Raw genomic sequence first — 21,783 nt, 5'->3', positions numbered from 1 at the left:
TAACCTAGGGGGCCCAGTGTAAGAAAGCTCTGTTCCTAGAGGATTGACGTGCTGTCAGATAACCTAGGGGGCCAGGAGTAAGAAAGCTCTGTTCCTAGAGGAGTGACGTGCTGCCAGATAACCTAAGAGCCCAGTGTAAGAAAGCTCTGTTCCTAGAGGATTGACGTGCTGTCAGATAACCTAGGGGGCCAGGAGTAAGAAAGCTCTGTTCCTAGAGGAATGAAGTGCTGCCAGATAACCTAGGGGGCTAGCGATAAGAACGCTCTGTTTCCAGAGGAGTGAAGTGCTGTCAGATAACCTAGGGAGCCAGGGGTAAGAAAGCTCTGTTCCCAGAGGAGTGAAGTGCAGCCAGATAACCTAGGGAGCCAGGGGTAAGAAAGCTCTGTTCCCAGAGGAGTGAAGTGCTGTCAGATAACCTAGGGGGCCATGAGTAAGAAAACTCTGTTCCTAGAGGAGTGAAGTGCTGCCAGATAACTTAGGGGGCCAGTGGTAAGAAAGCTCTGTTAATAGAGGAGTGAAGTGCTGTCAGATAACCTAGGGGGCCAGGGGTAAGAAAGCTCTGTTCCCAGAGGAGTGAAGTGCTGCCAGATAACCTAGGGGGGCCAGTGTAGGAAAGCTCACTAGTTTTTTTGCACTTTTCTTCAAATGGTTCTCTTGGTGTTTCTGCTCAGTGAACAGTCGCTGTGATGCATCCCACTTTCTTTTGTTTCAGATAATTATCCACTGCAACATGCTTTGTATTTGACAATAACTTGTTTTATTTTCTGCTTTTTTCTCTTGTTAGGCCCTTTGATTGCTGCCTCGGTCTTCTCATTAAGGCCCAAAGAAAAGGAAGATTTGAGCTTCAAATTCGTTCAAGACTTGGAGGGAGTAAGAAGTGTCCACACTTCCTCTGGTGAGTTTGAAAGGCTGAAGTGATCTCTTGATCTGGGGCGATCCTGTGCAGGTGCTTGATGCTCTCAAAGAACCCTTGAATTCAGCAAGGGGTCGCTTCTGAAAGATGTTGAATACCCTTATTTTTGTTCCCTTTTCTCTGCTGTGTGGATTGCTTGCTCCCAATCTCTCCTCCTCGCCTCTCCTCTGTGGCCCCACAGTTCTCGGTTATTCATGTGCAGACCACCTAGCTTCCCCTGCAGTACAAACACCTACTGTACAGACCTCTGTGGGTGTCTCCACCTCCTGCAGTACACTTTTTGAATGCACCGGCTGCTTGCATTCATGCTACTGCCATCCATCGTCTCCCGGCGGTTCCAGAACCGTGTCTTTTACTTTATGCTTCACCACAAGGCTCACAAGCAGGGCCGGACTGGGAACGCAAACAGGCCCTGGCAAGTAAGTGGGACTGGCGTGGGGGTTGGGGCTTGAGGAAACATGCTACTCCCTAGCATGATGGATTGCTCCTTGCTTTGAGGAGACCAGACACTGCCTAGCATGTTGGGGTGCTCCTCGCTTTGAGGAGACATGCCACTGCCTAGCATGGTGGGGTGCCCCTTGCTTTGAGACATGCTACTGCCTAGCATGGTGGGGTGCCCCTCGCTTTGAGGACACATGCTACTTCCTAGCATGGTGGGGTGCCCCTCGGGTTCGAGGAGACATGCCACTCACTGCCTAGCATGGTGGGGTGCCCCTCGGGTTCTAGGAGACATGCCACTCACTTCCTAGCATGGTGGGTGCCCCTTGCTTTGAGGAGACATGCTTACTCCCTAGCATGGTGGGGTTCTCCTTGGCTTGAGGAAACATGCTACTGCCTACCATGGTGGGGTGCTCCTCGCTTCACAGAGATGTGCTCCTGCCTAGCATACTGAGGTGCCCCTCGCTTTGAGGAGACATGCTACTGCCTAGCATGGTGGGGTGCCCTCGCTTCACGGAGATGTGCTCCTGCCTAGCATACTGAGGTGCCCCTCGCTTTGAGGAGACATGCTACTGCCTACCATGGTGGGGTGCTCCTCGCTTCACAGAGATGTGCTCCTGCCTAGCATACTGAGGTGCCCCTCGCTTTGAGGAGACATGCTACTGCCTAGCATGCTGGGGTGCCCTCGCTTCACGGAGATGTGCTACTGCCTAGCATGGTGGGGTACTCCTCGGCTCAAGGAAACATGCTACTGCCTAGCATGGTAGGGTGCCCCTTACTTTGAGGAGACGTGCTAGTGTTCTATACATGTCTCATCCCTCTAAGGAGGAAGCTCGGCTCAGACAGTGCGGACGGAGATCAGATGCAACTGGCGCATATATAGAGGCCACGCAGTCACAGCTGTGGTAGAACGGACCCCCGCGGATCCGCATGACGCCATCCGTCAATGTATGAGGGAATTGCTATGAAAGCTTCTGGATCCAGTTAGGTCCCTTTGGAAATTCACGAGGTGAGGAATTTGCAGTTAGATAAAGTCTACCAGAAAAGGTGTTACTAAAGGAGTCCTGGGCAGATCTTTCATGACGCAACATCAGTCTCAGAAATAACTGCACAGATCGCTGTGGTTTGTCAAAGCCCTAGCAGTGGCCAAAATGGTAATCTACTGGAAAACAATCGTCGTACTGCAGGCAGAAGGCTGGCTGCTAGAATTGTACCAAGTAGCTACCTTTGAACAGTAGAAATATAAATTAAAGACTGTTGGACCTGGGGTCTCCAGGCCCTATGGGGCGGTAACGTGACACGAGCGGTCGGGCAACCAAAGGTCTGTGTGTAAAGCAACCATACAACACGCACCTCTCATGCGACGAGGAACACACACAATAAGTGACGCCACACTGTAGGAATTAGGTAAATACTCAAGTTTATCCAAGTAGATCACGTTAGATGCAGTTCATGAGGTAGCAGTACATTTCATAAGCTGATAACACACTTCCTAGCGATATACATGTCAGTCAGGAGCTATCAAAGTTGGTCATAACAGGAATGCAATTCATGAAATATCAGTACTGCCTGAGGTACAACTACTATTCACGTAGCTGTACACGCGCGCTTCACCTTCCTGTAGCGCCTTAGGGGGGGTGATTATGGCGCTAGGTGCGCTAACTGGTGACGACCTCAGAACGGGGCATCTAGCTCTGCGAGTTACTCGTGATCGATGGCATTTAGCACTTCAACCTAGAACATGCATAACAGAGTGCTACTCGTAATCAATAGCACGTAACACTTCAATATGGCCCATGAATAACAGAGCGCTACTCGTAATCAATAGCACGTAGCACTGCAATATGGGCGTGAATAACAGAGCGCTACTCGTAATCAATAGCACGTAGCACTGCAATATGGGCGTGAATAACCGAGCGCTACTCGTAATCAATAGCACGTAGCACTTCAATATGGAACATGAATAACAGAGCGCTACTCGTAATCAATAGCACGTAGCACTTCAATATGGAACATGAATAACAGAGCGCTACTCGTAATCAATAGCATTTAGCATTTCACTACGGAGCATAAATAACATGGCGCTGCTCGCAAGCAATGACATTTAGCACTTCAGAACGGAGCAGGGATATCAGAGCGCTACTCGTACTCAAGGACAGTCAAGGCTTCACACGGGGCTGTCAGCAGGGAGCGCACGGGACTTGCGGAGCAAGTCTCTCGAGCTCCGGTGCAGTTCGTAGGGCACTGCGCTTCAGTGCAGTCACGGGGGCACCAGGAAGGGATCCCTCGGCGGGGTCTCTCTGTCGCAAAGACAAGGGGGACTCCCACGGAGAGGGAACCCGGGCTGAGGGTGCGGTGTGGCTCCCAACCAGTAGGGGGCGCACCAGGGACAATCCCAGCCTCCGGGCTTACCTTGTTCTCTACGTCGGAAGGCGTCCGCTCCAGCGACGATGTGGGAACTCGGCCCCGGCCTCGCGCACCTTCTCACGCAGCTGCGACGGCAGCGGCGGGGCCCCGGGCTTCTCCGCGGGCCTCGTGACTCTGCAGGGCACTTCTTCCGGCCTCCGGGCCGCGGCGGTGAGCGCGCTGGCTTCCACGTCACAGGGGGGTGCTCAAGTTAAGGATGGGGGTTCCGCGCTCAGCGGAGCACGCTGCCGGGGGTCCCAGGCCAGGTCAGGGAGCGCAGGGGTCACAGCGCTAATACCTGGTCGATCCCCGGTGGCTCTTCAATCTGCTTTGCATACGGCTTCAGGGGTCAGTCTGGACACGCAGTCTCAGCGCTGGGCATATAAGTTTAGAGTTCAATCTGGACACGCAGTCTCAGTGCTTGGCTTATAAGTTTCTGCTCTCAGATGTTAGATGAAGTCTTGTTGGCGCAGATGTATCTGGCGCCCTTAAGAGGTTCTGTTACAGGAAGGGGGTAGGTATGGAGAAGGCGACTAGGTCCTTCCTAGTCAGGCTGGGCAGAGGTTCTCTGGGTCCTCCTACTGCTGGGCAAGATCAGTGGGTTTCACAGGGTCCCTCACTCACTTAAGAGGCAGCACCTAAATCCTGTCACTCTCAGAGGCATAAGTCCCTGGCAAGGCCCTACCGCCTACACTCCTGGTGGATTTTCCAGCTCTGCTTCACCCCACTGGCCAACTCAACACAAAAAGTTCCCTCCCTCACTTAAATAGCCCTAGGTCAGGTGACCTCTAGCCAAGGCGGCAAAAGTAAAACCCCACCTCTCTTCTAGAAGGTTCCAGCACATTCCAGGAGCTTCCCCACTCTACCTATGGGACAAAAAGGCGGGCTGGTGTCGCAACATTGTTGTGGGGTTCCAGCCAGCTCCTGACAGCTAGGGTGCTACTATGAAAGACCACTCTGCAGTAGCAGGGGTCTGTGGCAGCCATCTTGGGAGAAGGGAGCACCTGCACCTTAACACTGATTGGCAATGAAAAGGCGCCCGGAGACCCAGTCCAACATAAAAATAAGGGTGGAAAAAATGAGGCATGATCAAAAATAGAAGGGGAGACCACCCTAGGGCTGACAGGTCCAACAAAGACTATTTGGACACTTACGAGACAATTTCTGGATTTCTTTGCTGATGAAGCAGTTCCTGAAAAACTTAATATATCAGATAATAGCCACGCACGAATACTAGCGAATGGAAGGCGCTGGAATGCAATTCCCGAGTGGCCAGATATATACACGTGCTGAGACTCCCTGGTGTGTGAGTGGGCGTAGTGGGTTCTAATCTTCATCATAGAATAAATCCACAGCAAGATGCTGATGGTAAGTCGTACAGGCAACTTGTGCTGCAGAGGTATAAAGGCCGAGGTGAGTGGGGTGAAGGGAGGAAGGGGACAGGGCTCTGCTGCACCTGTGGCAAGAGTTTCAAAAGTTAAAGATTCGCTGTTGGTTTCTTTTGGCAGAGAACAGGGCAGAATGTACATTTGTATTGGAAAATTCAAAGAAACTTCAATGTTGAAAAAGTGGGCCTTCTTAAAATTCTGCTCGCGGGTTCCACACCCTGCTAGGAGGTCATTCACAGATATGTAGTAAGAGCACCTGCTCGGAGTTCACCTCCTGGATTCCACCACGTGCTAGGAGGTTATTCAGAGATAATCACATCAAAAGCCCAGCTCCTGTATTCCATCTGTGTGCTTAATGATCCAGCACAGATGTATGCAGTAAAGAGGGCCATGTTTGAGATCTCATCAGGATTCCATCACTTGCTAGGACTTCATTCAATCTGCAGACCCATGACAGGGCACAGCACAGAGTATACATCTCGTAGTATCTGTCCACTTAAGCAGTAAAACAGTGTTGTATTCCCTCCTACAGAGGAAGAAAGTGGGCAGGAAAATGGCCTCCTGATGTTACATTGGTTATTCCTGGTCTCCCACCCCCAGAAGAACTTATCGCTCAAGCCTGTGTTTGATGTGAAACCACTGATAACATTTACTGTTTGGGTGAAAAGACACCCTTGCTGTATGCTTTCTTCTGTGTCAACGAAACCTAGATATAAAAAGTAGCCACATTGTCTTCTTTGCTGTCATCCAGTAATCGTAGTTTCCGTCTTCTCGTGCGATTTAAAACATCCCAGTACAATTCATGGCCCACAAAAGCCTGTCCTTACACTCTGAAACACACCACAGTCTTGGCGCCGAGAGGTGGAGTTGGTAATGAGCCCACAAAAGCTGTCCTTACCCTCTGAAACACACAGCAGTGGTGCCTAGAGGTGGAGTTGGTAATGAGCCCACAAAAGCTGTCCTTACCCTCTGAAACACACAGCAGCAGTGGTGCCTTGAGGTGGAGTTGGGAAGGAGTCCACTAAAGCCTGTCCTTACCCTCTGAAACACACAGCAGCAGTGGTGCCTAGAGGTGGAGTTGGGAAGGAGTCCACTAAAGCTGTCCTTACCGTCTGAAACACACAGCAGCGGTGCCTTGAGGTGGAGTTGGTAATGAGCCCACAAAAGCCTGACCTTACCCTCTGAAACACACAGCAGTGGTGCCTAGAGGTGGAGTTGGTAATGAGCCCACAAAAGCCTGTCCTTACCCTCTGAAACACACAGCAGTGGTGCCTAGAGGTGGAGTTGGTAATGAGCCCACAAAAGCCTGTCCTTACCCTCTGAAACACACAGCAGCCGTGGTGCCTAGAGGTGGAGTTGGTAAGGAGCCCACAAAAGCCTGTCCTTACCCTCTGAAACACACAGCAGCAGTGGTGCCTTGAGGTGGAGTTGGGAAAGAGTCCACTAAAGCTGTCCTTACCCTCTGAAACACACAGCAGCAGTGGTGCCTAGAGGTGGAGTTGGGAAAGAGTCCACTAAAGCTGTCCTTACCCTCTGAAACACACAGCAGCAGTGGTGCCTAGAGGTGGAGTTGGGAAGGAGCCCACAAAAGCTGTCCTTACCCTCTGAAACACACAGCAGCGGTGCCTAGAGGTGGAGTTGGTAATGAGCCCACAAAAGCTGTCCTTACCCTCTGAAACACACAGCAGCAGTGGTGCCTTGAGGTGGAGTTGGGAAGGAGTCCACTAAAGCTGTCCTTACCGTCTGAAACACACAGCAGCGGTGCCTTGAGGTGGAGTTGGTAATGAGCCCACAAAAGCCTGACCTTACCCTCTGAAACACACAGCAGTGGTGCCTAGAGGTGGAGTTGGTAATGAGCCCACAAAAGCCTGTCCTTACCCTCTGAAACACACAGCAGTGGTGCCTAGAGGTGGAGTTGGTAATGAGCCCACAAAAGCCTGTCCTTACCCTCTGAAACACACAGCAGCCGTGGTGCCTAGAGGTGGAGTTGGTAAGGAGCCCACAAAAGCCTGTCCTTACCCTCTGAAACACACAGCAGCAGTGGTGCCTTGAGGTGGAGTTGGGAAAGAGTCCACTAAAGCTGTCCTTACCCTCTGAAACACACAGCAGCAGTGGTGCCTAGAGGTGGAGTTGGGAAGGAGTCCACTAAAGCTGTCCTTACCCTCTGAAACACACAGCAACAGTGGTGCCTAGAGGTGGAGTTGGTAATGAGCCCACAAAAGCTGTCCTTACCCTCTGAAACACACAGCAGCGGTGCCTAGAGGTGGAGTTGGTAATGAGCCCACAAAAGCTGTCCTTACCCTCTGAAACACACAGCAGCAGTGGTGCCTTGAGGTGGAGTTGGGAAGGAGTCCACTAAAGCTGTCCTTACCCTCTGAAACACACAGCAGCAGTGGTGCCTTGAGGTGGAGTTGGGAAGGAGTCCACTAAAGCTGTCCTTACCCTCTGAAACACACAGCAACAGTGGTGCCTAGAGGTGGAGTTGGTAATGAGCCCACAAAAGCCTGACCTTACCCTCTGAAACACACAGCAGTGGTGCCTAGAGGTGGAGTTGGTAATGAGCCCACAAAAGCCTGTCCTTACCCTCTGAAACACACAGCAGTGGTGCCTAGAGGTGGAGTTGGTAATGAGCCCACAAAAGCCTGTCCTTACCCTCTGAAACACACAGCAGCCGTGGTGCCTAGAGGTGGAGTTGGTAAGGAGCCCACAAAAGCCTGTCCTTGCCCTCTGAAACACACAGCAGCAGTGGTGCCTTGAGGTGGAGTTGGGAAAGAGTCCACTAAAGCTGTCCTTACCCTCTGAAACACACAGCAGCAGTGGTGCCTAGAGGTGGAGTTGGGAAGGAGTCCACTAAAGCTGTCCTTACCCTCTGAAACACACAGCAACAGTGGTGCCTAGAGGTGGAGTTGGTAATGAGCCCACAAAAGCTGTCCTTACCCTCTGAAACACGCAGCAGCGGTGCCTAGAGGTGGAGTTGGTAATGAGCCCACAAAAGCTGTCCTTACCCTCTGAAACACACAGCAGCAGTGGTGCCTTGAGGTGGAGTTGGGAAGGAGTCCACTAAAGCTGTCCTTACCCTCTGAAACACACAGCAGCAGTGGTGCCTTGAGGTGGAGTTGGGAAGGAGTCCACTAAAGCTGTCCTTACCCTCTGAAACACACAGCAACAGTGGTGCCTAGAGGTGGAGTTGGTAATGAGTCCACAAAAGCTGTCCTTACCCTCTGAAACACACAGCAGCAGTGGTGCCTTGAGGTGGAGTTGGGAAGGAGTCCACTAAAGCCTGTCCTTACCCTCTGAAACACACAGCAGCAGTGGTGCCTAGAGGTGGAGTTGGTAATGAGTCCACTAAAGCCTGTCCTTACCCTCTGAAACACACAGCAGCAGTGGTGCCTAGAGGTGGAGTTGGTAATGAGCCCACAAAAGCTGTCCTTACCCTCTGAAACACACAGCAACAGTGGTGCCTAGAGGTGGAGTTGGGAAAGAGTCCACTAAAGCTGTCCTTACCCTCTGAAACACACAGCAGCAGTGGTGCCTAGAGGTGGAGTTGGGAAGGAGCCCACAAAAGCTGTCCTTACCCTCTGAAACACACAGCAGCGGTGCCTAGAGGTGGAGTTGGTAATGAGCCCACAAAAGCTGTCCTTACCCTCTGAAACACACAGCAGCAGTGGTGCCTTGAGGTGGAGTTGGGAAGGAGTCCACTAAAGCTGTCCTTACCGTCTGAAACACACAGCAGCGGTGCCTTGAGGTGGAGTTGGTAATGAGCCCACAAAAGCCTGACCTTACCCTCTGAAACACACAGCAGTGGTGCCTAGAGGTGGAGTTGGTAATGAGCCCACAAAAGCCTGTCCTTACCCTCTGAAACACACAGCAGTGGTGCCTAGAGGTGGAGTTGGTAATGAGCCCACAAAAGCCTGTCCTTACCCTCTGAAACACACAGCAGCCGTGGTGCCTAGAGGTGGAGTTGGTAAGGAGCCCACAAAAGCCTGTCCTTACCCTCTGAAACACACAGCAGCAGTGGTGCCTTGAGGTGGAGTTGGGAAAGAGTCCACTAAAGCTGTCCTTACCCTCTGAAACACACAGCAGCAGTGGTGCCTAGAGGTGGAGTTGGGAAGGAGTCCACTAAAGCTGTCCTTACCCTCTGAAACACACAGCAACAGTGGTGCCTAGAGGTGGAGTTGGTAATGAGCCCACAAAAGCTGTCCTTACCCTCTGAAACACACAGCAGCGGTGCCTAGAGGTGGAGTTGGTAATGAGCCCACAAAAGCTGTCCTTACCCTCTGAAACACACAGCAGCAGTGGTGCCTTGAGGTGGAGTTGGGAAGGAGTCCACTAAAGCTGTCCTTACCCTCTGAAACACACAGCAGCAGTGGTGCCTTGAGGTGGAGTTGGGAAGGAGTCCACTAAAGCTGTCCTTACCCTCTGAAACACACAGCAACAGTGGTGCCTAGAGGTGGAGTTGGTAATGAGCCCACAAAAGCCTGACCTTACCCTCTGAAACACACAGCAGTGGTGCCTAGAGGTGGAGTTGGTAATGAGCCCACAAAAGCCTGTCCTTACCCTCTGAAACACACAGCAGTGGTGCCTAGAGGTGGAGTTGGTAATGAGCCCACAAAAGCCTGTCCTTACCCTCTGAAACACACAGCAGCCGTGGTGCCTAGAGGTGGAGTTGGTAAGGAGCCCACAAAAGCCTGTCCTTACCCTCTGAAACACACAGCAGCAGTGGTGCCTTGAGGTGGAGTTGGGAAAGAGTCCACTAAAGCTGTCCTTACCCTCTGAAACACACAGCAGCAGTGGTGCCTAGAGGTGGAGTTGGGAAGGAGTCCACTAAAGCTGTCCTTACCCTCTGAAACACACAGCAACAGTGGTGCCTAGAGGTGGAGTTGGTAATGAGCCCACAAAAGCTGTCCTTACCCTCTGAAACACGCAGCAGCGGTGCCTAGAGGTGGAGTTGGTAATGAGCCCACAAAAGCTGTCCTTACCCTCTGAAACACACAGCAGCAGTGGTGCCTTGAGGTGGAGTTGGGAAGGAGTCCACTAAAGCTGTCCTTACCCTCTGAAACACACAGCAGCAGTGGTGCCTTGAGGTGGAGTTGGGAAGGAGTCCACTAAAGCTGTCCTTACCCTCTGAAACACACAGCAACAGTGGTGCCTAGAGGTGGAGTTGGTAATGAGTCCACAAAAGCTGTCCTTACCCTCTGAAACACACAGCAGTGGTGCCTAGAGGTGGAGTTGGTAATGAGTCCACAAAAGCTGTCCTTACCCTCTGAAACACACAGCAGCAGTGGTGCCTTGAGGTGGAGTTGGGAAGGAGTCCACTAAAGCCTGTCCTTACCCTCTGAAACACACAGCAGCAGTGGTGCCTAGAGGTGGAGTTGGTAATGAGTCCACTAAAGCCTGTCCTTACCCTCTGAAACACACAGCAGCAGTGGTGCCTAGAGGTGGAGTTGGTAATGAGCCCACAAAAGCTGTCCTTACCCTCTGAAACACACAGCAACAGTGGTGCCTAGAGGTGGAGTTGGTAATGAGCCCACAAAAGCTGTCCTTACCCTCTGAAACACACAGCAGTGGTGCCTAGAGGTGTAGTTGGGAAGGAGTCCACTAAAGCCTGTCCTTACCCTCTGAAACACACAGCAGCAGTGGTGCCTAGAGGTGGAGTTGGTAATGAGCCCACAAAAGCTGTCCTTACCCTCTGAAACACACAGCAGCGGTGCCGAGAGGTGGAGTTGGTAATGAGTCCACAAAAGCTGTCCTTACCCTCTGAAACACACAGCAGTGGTGCCTAGAGGTGGAGTTGGTAATGAGCCCACAAAAGCTGTCCTTACCCTCTGAAACACACAGCAGCAGTGGTGCCTTGAGGTGGAGTTGGGAAGGAGTCCACTAAAGCCTGTCCTTACCCTCTGAAACACACAGCAGCAGTGGTGCCTTGAGGTGGAGTTGGGAAGGAGTCCACTAAAGCCTGTCCTTACCCTCTGAAACACACAGCAGCAGTGGTGCCTAGAGGTGGAGTTGGGAAGGAGTCCACTAAAGCTGTCCTTACCCTCTGAAACACACAGCAACAGTGGTGCCTAGAGGTGGAGTTGGTAATGAGCCCACAAAAGCTGTCCTTACCCTCTGAAACACACAGCAACGGTGCCTAGAGGTGGAGTTGGTATTGAGCCCACAAAAGCTGTCCTTACCCTCTGAAACACACAGCAGCAGTGCCTAAAGGTGGAGTTGGTAATGAGCCCACAAAAGCTGTCCTTACCCTCTGAAACACACAGCAGCAGTGGTGCCTTGAGGTGGAGTTGGGAAGGAGTCCACTAAAGCTGTCCTTACCCTCTGAAACACACAGCAGCAGTGGTGCCTTGAGGTGGAGTTGGTAATGAGTCCACAAAAGCTGTCCTTACCCTCTGAAACACACAGCAGCGGTGCCTAGAGGTGGAGTTGGTAATGAGTCCACAAAAGCTGTCCTTACCCTCTGAAACACACAGCAGCGGTGCCTAAAGGTGGAGTTGGTAATGAGCCCACTAAAGCTGTCCTTACCCTCTGAAACACACAGCAGCAGTGGTGCCTTGAGGTGGAGTTGGTAATGAGCCCACAAAAGCTGTCCTTACTCTCTGAAACACACAGCAGCGGTGCCTAGAGGTGGAGTAGGTAATGAGTCCACAAAAGCTGTCCTTACCCTCTGAAACACACAGCAGTGGTGCCTAGAGGTGGAGATGGTAATGTGGAGTTGGTAATGAGCCCACAAAAGCTGTCCTTACCCTCTGAAACACACAGCAGTGGTGCCTAGAGGTGGAGTTGGTAATGAGCCCACAAAAGCTGTCCTTACCCTCTGAAACACACAGAAGCGGTGCCGAGAGGTGGAGTTGGTAATGAGTCCACAAAAGCTGTCCTTACCCTCTGAAACACACAGCAGTGGTGCCTAGAGGTGGAGTTGGTAATGAGCCCACAAAAGCTGTCCTTACCCTCTGAAACACACAGCAGCAGTGGTGCCTTGAGGTGGAGTTGGGAAGGAGTCCACTAAAGCCTGTCCTTACCCTCTGAAACACACAGCAGCAGTGGTGCCTTGAGGTGGAGTTGGGAAGGAGTCCACTAAAGCTGTCCTTACCCTCTGAAACACACAGCAGCAGTGGTGCCTTGAGGTGGAGTTGGGAAGGAGTCCACTAAAGCCTGTCCTTACCCTCTGAAACACACAGCAGCAGTGGTGCCTAGAGGTGGAGTTGGTAATGAGCCCACAAAAGCCTGTCCTTACCCTCTGAAACACACAGCAGCAGTGGTGCCTAGAGGTGGAGTTGGTAATGAGCCCACAAAAGCTGTCCTTACCCTCTGAAACACACAGCAGCGGTGCCTAGAGGTGGAGTTGGTAATGAGTCCACAAAAGCTGTCCTTACCCTCTGAAACACACAGCAGTGGTGCCTAGAGGTGGAGTTGGTAATGAGTCCACAAAAGCTGTCCTTACCCTCTGAAACACACAGCAGTGGTGCCTAGAGGTGGAGTTGGTAATGAGCCCACAAAAGCTGTCCTTACCCTCTGAAACACACAGCAGATCTCTTGACTGGGGGAGAATGTCTGCATTGTCAGCATTCCGTCCATCATTTGTTTGATGTAACGCTTTTCGCCCTAAGTGGGATGGGTATTCCCAGACGTGGGACCCGTGCTCACTACGCCGCTGGAGTCAAGCTATCCTGGCTGATGACGGCTGATAGCCAGAAACCGGTCCTAGGATGCTTGATTCCGGTCCAGGGAAGACATGGCTTGGCAGTTCGGGCTGGACTGTTCCCATGAGGCACAGGGTCAAGACTGATTTGCATATGGCCATGTCTGAACTGGGGTGGTGTAGTGGGCAAAAGAACGATGGATTTAACCCAGATCTCTTGACTGGGGGAGAATGTATGCATTGTCAGCATTCCGTCCATCATTTGTTTGTTGTAACGCTTTTCGCCCTAAGTGGGATGGGTATTCCCAGACGTGGGACCCGTGCTCACTACGCCACTGGAGTCAAGCTATCCTGGCTGATGACGGCTGATAGCCAGAAACCGGTCCTAGGATGCTTGATTCCGGTCCAGGGAAGACATGGCTTGGCAGTTCGGGCTGGACTGTTCCCATGAGGCACAGGGTCAAGACTGATTTGCATATGGCCATGTCTGAACTGGGGTGGTGTAGTGGGCAATAGAACGATGGATTTAACCCAGATCTCTTGACTGGGGGAGAATGTCTGCATTGTCAGCATTCCGTCCATCATTTGTTTGTTGTAACACTATGTGGAAAGCAGCACTTGGGTCCAACCTTTATCATTTCCGCAAAACCACCTTGCTCTAGATGGAGCAAAGTTCCTTGGTGCCTACCAGTAGTGCAGTCTCCGTACTGCAACCTGATCTGAAACCTTTCTGAGTGGACCGGAGGACGTTTTGAGTTTCCAAGAACCAGGACAGATGTTTATTAACATAATTTTCTTGTAATTTATTCACTACTGGAAGCAGGGAGATGGGTCTATAGCTGTCTGCCAGGTTGGGATTCGCTGGAGTGTTATTTTTTTTTTGTGAGTGGTGAAGAATATCCATAAGGGTGGATAATACGGAATTGCCACCTTGACTTAAAATATCAGGAGGGGCCGGGTCCAAAGGGAATCCAGATTTAATTTCCTGAAGGGTGGAGTCCATAGTTTCCCAGTTCAGAACAGGGAAATGACGGGATGGGACCACACCTTGGCATTCCCAGAGTACTGACATTTGATATAATAGCTGGAGGTCCAATTTTGTTATTACATTTTGTTAGTAAAATAGTTGCCGAGCATATTGCACTGTTCTTTTGAAGGTGGGGGCTGCCTTGGAACATGAAGGAAGAGTCATGAGACTATTGACTACCTTAAATAATTCCTTGAAAGAATTGAGGGCGGTCTCTTTTTTCCTCCTCGAGACCGGCGGTTGTGGCCTGCCTTATTGCTTTTTTGTACTTTTTTATGGCTATTTTATAGCATAGCCGTTTTTGCTGTTATCATTATATGTGCCCTCCTCCATTCTCTTTCCTTCTTTTTAGCTTCTCTTTTTAGCACGGTCAGCTCTGGGGTGTACCATGGGGCCCTGCCTTTTATTTGGTTCGGTTTAGGATATTTACAGGGGACTCTAGGCTCTAGCATCTTTTTTTTAGCCATTTCTCAAATAAGTTATATCGTTCCGTCGTAGCACCATGTAAAGTCGGAACAGTTTCAGTGAGAGCTTCCATCTATTCCCTTGTGTTAAGCGCAGACCATGAACGCCTAGGTTTCTGAGAAGGGGTGGAGGGTTGTTTGATCCTTGTTTCAGGGACCTCAATTCAGAAGGGGGCCTATATGGCGGTCCGAGCATGAAATTGGGATAGTTTCCCCTGTGGTGAAGTTGTTCAGATTCATAAAACTGGGTCTAAGAGGTGCCCATGACTATGGGTAGATGTCTACAGTTTGGCGTAAAAGTAGAGCGTCTAGATTTTGAGTTAAAGTCTTTGCAGTTTCACAACCATTTTGTCCGAAGTTCTTATTAAGATCACCTAATAAAATGAAATGAGATTTTCGCAAGCTGCATTCAACCAGACTCCTGTAAAGCTGCCACAAATTGAGAAACCATCCAAGGGGGACGTTACATAACAATGACTGAGAAAGTGAAGGTAGGAGCCAACTTTAGTGAGAATTGAAGACTCTCTCTGCCCACTATATCAATAGGGTGGCTTTGCATTCCTTCTTAAGGATTATGGTAACCCCTCCTTCTCTTCTGTGTTCTTTGATCCGGCTAGCTATCCAGTAGCCAGGAGGAAGGGCCATTACAATATCTGGGGTGGATTCGGTTTTTAGCCATGGTTCAGTAAGAAACATGGCATCTGGTCTCCTCTCCTCTTAAAAGGTAACTAGCTCTTCGCTGTGTTTAGGGAGAGATCTGCAGTTCAATAAGTAAATCCGCAACTTGTGAGTGTAATGCAGCTTTTTAGAATATTTAATACTTGTAGTTGAGGTGGAGTAATTTCCTAGCTTCCAGTTGCGTGTTGTGCAAGTTGTGGGAACATCAAGCACAGCTGTCGCATTCTTACAAGTATTTGTCTTCACCCTCTTCAGTTGATGCAGTTTATCTTAGCCATAGGTTAATCTAATGTTCAGACAGTGAGCAGAGTCTCTAGCCCTGGCCGAACGCTGACGGGCACAGACGGTCTTTCATTTGGGGTGCCGGCGGCACACCCGCACTGCAGTGTGTCTTTTGTACCGGGCTGACTACTGCAGAAAGACTAGACCGCACTTCAAAATGACAGTTCTGGTCTGAAATAATGGCCCTCGGGGAGTGGCACTGAACACGGCCACACTTACAATTCCTAAGCAGTACAACAATCCTACAGCGGCGAAAAGTAAATCCCTTAAAATACACAAATGACTAAAATGAAGAAGAGTTCCTCCAACATCGATTTTGACGTTAAAAGTGTAATGAGTGGGGAAAAAAACTAAAGTAGTCCCCTTGTTGATAATAGCAGCAGTATTATTTGGCAGTATAAGCATATAATATTCCCCACAAGTCAGTTCTGGCTGCAATAGAATTAGGTAGGTAGTAACAGTACGGTACTGGTAGGAGCAAAGCAGTAAAGCCAACATCATCTTACTTGGATCTTGAGGCCTGGAGAGTATGGTAGATGCACCAGTGAGTGTTAACTCGCATCTTGGAGGCATGTAGGACATACAGCACTGTGCGATGGCCAGTTATGTCAGATGCTTCTGTGATACCAAGAGGATAAAAATGCCGGTGCCCCAACATCCATCGTACGATGAGCACTATTTAGCATCTGATGTTCCAGCGATTATGAAACTCAGGCTTGTTGGGACCGGGAGATTCTAATCCATTACTCTTTGCTAAGTTAGGTAGATAAAGATGGCTCCATGGTCTTTCTCAAAAAGGATAGAGCAGAAGCTGGCTTCATTGGCACCAAAACTGAGCTTGTGGGTGTGGTTGGTGCCAAGAACGACCCTCTCTCACTATAGGCTGTCAAAACTGGGGCCAGCACTAGTCATATCACACAAAAGGAAAGAAAGGTTCTGTCCTCAGTTTGGTCTCAGTCCTCACCTTCGAGTCCCAAATAAATTAAGTGAAAATAAGCACAGCCAACTTTCTCTGTTTAGCAGGAGTCACGCCCTACTGAGTCTTGCCCCGCCGAGTCTCGCCCCGCCGAGTCTGCTGAGTCTCGCCCCGCCGAGTCTGCTGAGTCTCGCCCCGCCGAGTCTGCTGAGTCTCGCCCCGCCGAGCCTGCTGAGTCTCGCCTTACTGAGTCTTACCCCACCAAGTCTGCTGAGTCTGGCCCCGCCGAGTCTGCTCTTTTTGCTCGGACCCTTACCGGAGGACGCTGCCTATTTTCTTTGCCCTGTGGTCTTGGGCTTGGTGTTGTGGACCTGCGCCTGCTGCCATTCTAACACCTCGCCGCACCCGCTTCGCGGGTGCCGCTTCGCGGGTGCCGCTTCGTGCAGCTGGTGGCGACGCTCCGAGGCGGCTGGCCGTCTGAAACAGGGGAGGAGAATCGCGCTGCAGGGACTCAATCTCCCAGGAGTCCCGGCACGGCCCCTGACACCTGGCCTGCGCACCCTGTGAGCCACGCCCCCGGATCGGCACCTTGTTAAAAGGTACAGCCTCTTGTGACATCTGTGGGTTACTCTTTTTGCTCGGACCCTTACCGGAGGACGCTGCCTATTTTCTTTGCCCTGTGGTCTTGGGCTTGGTGTTGTGGACCTGTGCCTGCTGCCATTCTAACACCTCGCCGCACCCGCTTTGCGGGTGCCGCTTCGTGCAGCTGGTGGCGACGCTGCGAGGCGGCTGGCCGTCTGAAACAGGGGAGGAGCATCGCGCTGCAGGGACTCAATCTCCCAGGAGTCCCGGCACGCCCCTGACACCTGGCCTGCGCACCCTGTGAGCCACGCCCCCGGACTTGCATATCCCATATTTAATTGGACCTACTCCTAGCCTCGCAGGACGCGAGCGGGGCGCGCCGGGAGAAGCCCGGGACAAGGGCGGGACCGTCTGTGGCCGTCAGGGGCCGGAGGAGGCCGGGCAGGGCCATCCCCCTAAGCCGCCCAGGCAAGGAACAGGGTCGTGGCTTTTCCTATCAGGTGCCCGTTGTTTTTCCTTGTGAAACGTATTTAGGTCACCCCTTTCCCCTTTAGGTAGCGCGTTGCTTCAATTTCGAGCCATTTGACCATCTCTAAATGCCGATGGCAACTCGCTCGAATAAGTTGCGAAGAGGGGGGGGGTGACTGTGTGAGTGGCTTCATGGATCAATTCATAACGCGTGCCTTTTCTATCGTAGAGAAGGAGATTGTCCGGACGGAGCGTGAACTCTCTTGGGAATCTCTTACCAACAAACGCTCTTCCCTGGGCAACCTGGTACTAGCTCCATCTCTCGTCCATGTTCCTGTTCCCCTGATTGTCGATCTTTCACCACCTGATGAGCACCGAGTTAATAGAATTAGGGCAAGCCTGGATAGGCTGTCTCTAATTGCTCAGGGTGGTATTAATTTAACTGAACCAGACAGCCCTCCAATACTTCAGCTAACCTGTCCAGTAGTTATAACTTCTCCTGTGTCTCAGGCCCCTGATATTCCCTCCCCTCAGCCTGATTCCCAAGTACAGGCAGTGGGGGGAGTTGCCCCAGTCAAAAGAAAACGTGCTGTTAGCCCTCGTAGGGGGAATTTGATCAAACCCCACATTAAGCTAAGGAAGAAAAATCCTCATAAGGGGGTTGTATTGGGGAAGAGCCCAGGGGGGGGCTTAGATCCTTTAAAAAATCAGCAGGCAGTAGCAGGGGCGGATATTCTCCCTCAACAGTCGAATATAGAACTAAATCTGGCCCCACACCTAGGTATGCCCTCGGAGAGCCTCTTGCTCCCTAAGTTTGAGTGTATAGTGAAATCACTGTTACTTCCGGTTATAGAGCAGTTAAAGAAACTGTCAGAGCGGGTGGATGCCTTTGAACAGACTGTCCGCGACAACTTTTTTTCGGTAAAATCTTTGATTAAATTCAACTCCAAATTTAGAGAGGATGGGCAATCCTCTCACTTGTTACCTGGGCCCCCTGTAAGGAGTCCGGGTCCAACACCAGTCATAGCGGGGAAGACACAGGTTGTAACCAGGGAAAGCATGCCCTGTAAACCCACTTTGTATCCGGGGGGGGGGGGGAGGTACCAGGGATTTCAACCATGGTTAATAAAACACAGCTCAAAACCATTGGTAATCTAAAAAAACCTACTAACTCTGCCTTGAAGACCACAGATCACTCAAAATCGGGTGCAGTAGCTTTGGCCAAGAATACCAATACTTCCAGTAGCGCTATTGCTGGCGGGCCATGTCTAGCACCCTCAACCTCTTCTACTTCCCCAGCACCAAAGGTCCCGGAAATAGGGAAGAAGGGGACTTTAACTGCACCATATCCTAGCCTTCCCCCGGTTGCCAACCATTTGTGGTGGTCCTTACTGGGGTCCCCCCATTAAACCCAGGCAGTAAAGAGTCTTATACTGAGCTAAAAAACAAAACAGTGTTCTGGCTCAGAGAAAATAGACCTCTACCTGGTGACATTGATGGTCGGATTATTCATGTGAGACGGGTTGGTTGGGTGGGTAACAGGCCAAAGAACCAAAATGGAGATTTTATTCTAGTTAACTTTAGGGATCCGAGAGCAGCTAGGCACATTTGTAGCCAGGAGCCTGACCGCGCCCTATCTGCCATTAGTACTTGCGATCTCAGCTACTTTTATCGGCCTCCACCATCGCACTGGCCTGGTAGGCAGACAAATAGTGAGGGTAGGGGCTGTTGGTACCCCCGTTATGATACTCTCGACCCCAGACTTATGTCTCGGAACCTCGGCCCTTGCCCATATCTAGCGTGGCAGGATTGCTGACGTGATGATCATGGAGCAACCAATCCGGGTTCTCCGGGGGCCGCTGGGGCTACATATAGTGACCTGAGCGTAACAGTATGCATTGAGCCTCCTTGTGTCAGCGATCCTTCTTCACCTCCCTCCTTGACCCCTTTGTATAGCTGTCAGAATGGGATTGCTCCTATTGGATCCAGCACTGTTGCAAACGGAATTGAGTCGGCAACAATTGATGTTGGAAGTAACCTCATTTCCCCCTGGCCGCCCCTTGACCCCTCTCTACTCCATGTAGTGCAAGCCCCCAGCATCGAGAACCTTAAGGTGATCAGCTGGAATGTGGCGGGCATAAGCCGTAATTTAGAGCTGGCTGATTGGAACTCTTTCATTGAATCCTTTGACATCTGTGCCTTCCAGGAGACTTGGTCTGTAGAACCCCGGCACAAAGTGGGCTATATGACCTTTTGTGTTGCTGCAAGCATACCTACTGCGGGAAGGGGGCGCCCGTCAGGTGGGTTACTCATATGGGTAAGACTTTCTTCTGGTTTGCACGTGAGGCAGCTCAAGACTAATTCCTCTGATTTAATGAGACTGTCTGTGAGGGGCTCTCACAGTGGCAGCCCTCTGGAGATTTTTAACATCTATACTAGAGGTCCAAAAGGAGGTTTGCCTTCCCCGACCCTAGTAGCTTTGGAGGACGGGCTCAGGGAGTGCAACCCGAATTCATACACTCTAGTCATGGGGGATTTTAATTGCACGTATGAGCCACTTGCAGGGGACGATGTCCTAGACACCCTAGGCGAGGACACCCGAAGAGGTATTCCGCCCCTTAATATAAGCCCAATTAAGAGATGGTCCCAACGTGCAATACAACTGAATGCACTCACACTGGAGTTTGGCCTAAGGGCGACCAATGGGAGATCCATTTCTGACCAGAAAGGGGCACATACATACAACAGGGTTGGACACATCTAGGATAGATTATATCCTCTTAGATTTTCGTCTTTGCCCCATTTGGTAGATATGGAGGTTGTTGCATGTACGGATAGAGACCACAATCCGCTCTCTTTGAGTTTAACCTCCTTATGGTGCAAGAACATCAGCCGTGTAACCCCTCCTGCCATAAGGTCGACCGGGGAAGTCTGCCCATCGAATTGCGAGAGGCGGTTAAAATGGGACAAGCTTATCCTCGATGAGGAGAAGGTCATGGGCATAAGGAAAATTATGTCAAATATCATACCAAAATTCTTAACAACAAAAGCCCCTAGTCATAGGAAGAATAAGGTTAGTGATAAATAAGGACCCAATCAGTCCTTATTTTGAGGAAGACTTGTCCAGCCGGACAGAGGTCATGAATTTTACTAATATACAAAAATAACTAAAATTAAGAAGATTCATAAAGTGGGACACAAGCCTGCGTCCAGTACACACATTAGGTCAAGAAGACAAAGAGGTTCAGGCATAAAAACATAGTTTGCTTACAAGTATCAAGAATAATTGAGAAACAAACATTTTAAGCAACAACACCCTTATGTGTCAAAATCACGGTTTTTTCAACATATCGGGTATTTGTAAGTGTCGACGACGTTTCGATCCTACTAAACAATTGCAAGGATCATCATCAGGACAAGGGACAGTAATGCCTGTGCGATATAACCTGAATAACCTTAAGGAGAAGAGGAAGGGAGAGGATATTTAAGATCATTATGGACTCGTGAGAGCCATGACTGAAATGGTGACAACAAGAGAAACACAGAAAACTATAGTGCACCATTTGTAACGTGTGCTAATAATAATGCTCAGAAGGAAAGATACACATAAGCACAACACATTGAATTATTACAACTCTAGATTGAAACAATAAGGAGTGAAATTGGCACTCAATTTAAGGTGGAAGTAATGCAGATTGCTGGAATCCGATAGCATTGGAGAATAAAAACAGCAGAAAAATAGAAAAAGTTGTCAGGCAAGTGTGCAAAAACCGATCAGCTAACGCGTGGGCATTCAGGTGCATGCTGTATAGGTTACGATGCCGGGTGAGGTGTGTGCTCGTGATAATCAAATTACGGAACCGCTACGGTGAACGGGACGGATGGCAAAGTGAGGCGGAAGGTCAAGTAACGAGCGAAGGCTTACCGCAGCCGCGGTTGAATCAGAGACGTTCAACTGTAAGGGGAGAGGGTAAGAATTAGTGGAGAAGGTGAGAGGGTGGACGGAACCAGTGTGCTAACCGCGGGGAAATTAAACTTACTTGGAATAAACAATAAGAAAGGCGTAGCCAGGGGGCTAGGATGATAGATTACTTTCTTCGTCTGGACTCGTAGGTCTGTGTACCGCGGACCTAGGATGAGGTTCCTACGGATAGGGAGGAAGGCAGAGTCAAGGAAGATACTGGTGGTGAGAAGGGTGGGCGGGCGTGTGTGAGCAGGAAGGGCACTTACCGGAGTGACTGCGATATTGCAAGGCCGGCGATGCGGGAGCAGGATTACGACAATGCGGCTGCTAACGGGTGCTTGGGAGCATGCGTGTTAAATCCGCGTTGTGGTGGGACGGGCTACAGCTGATTAGAGGAAAGAGTAAAGGGACTGCAAAAGAATAGAAACCAAAGCGGCCATCTTGAGATGGTCAGGGATGATTGAGAGGAGATTAGCCAGCGTATAAGGGAAAGATAAGAAATAAAAATTATAAAGTTGTAGTGAGCACGTATTTCAACCAAGGGGGACAGTATCCCATGGGACCAAAGGAGAACACATGAATACATAATGGAGACAGAATGGTGGATGGGTCGAATGT

General features: G+C 50.5%; 1 protein-coding gene across 2 annotated transcripts in view; it reads left to right on the top strand.

The window, feature by feature from the left end:
- The window catches only part of LOC146813557 (uncharacterized), a 98,357-nt gene that overhangs the window by 7,045 nt on the left and 69,529 nt on the right, over positions 1-21,783 (top strand). For both annotated transcript variants that reach the window (XM_085620336.1, XM_085620337.1), the window contains exon 3: positions 785-895. In XM_085620336.1, coding sequence (XP_085476462.1) covers positions 785-895 — 111 coding nt within the window. The remainder of the gene's footprint in view (positions 1-784; positions 896-21,783) is intronic.

The sequence above is a fragment of the Triturus cristatus genome, chromosome 7 (genome assembly GCF_964204655.1).
Source record: "Triturus cristatus chromosome 7, aTriCri1.1, whole genome shotgun sequence".
Taxonomy (NCBI): domain Eukaryota; kingdom Metazoa; phylum Chordata; class Amphibia; order Caudata; family Salamandridae; genus Triturus; species Triturus cristatus.
Note: the sequence above shows the minus strand (reverse complement) of the source record. Positions and strands in the feature narration are given on the sequence as shown.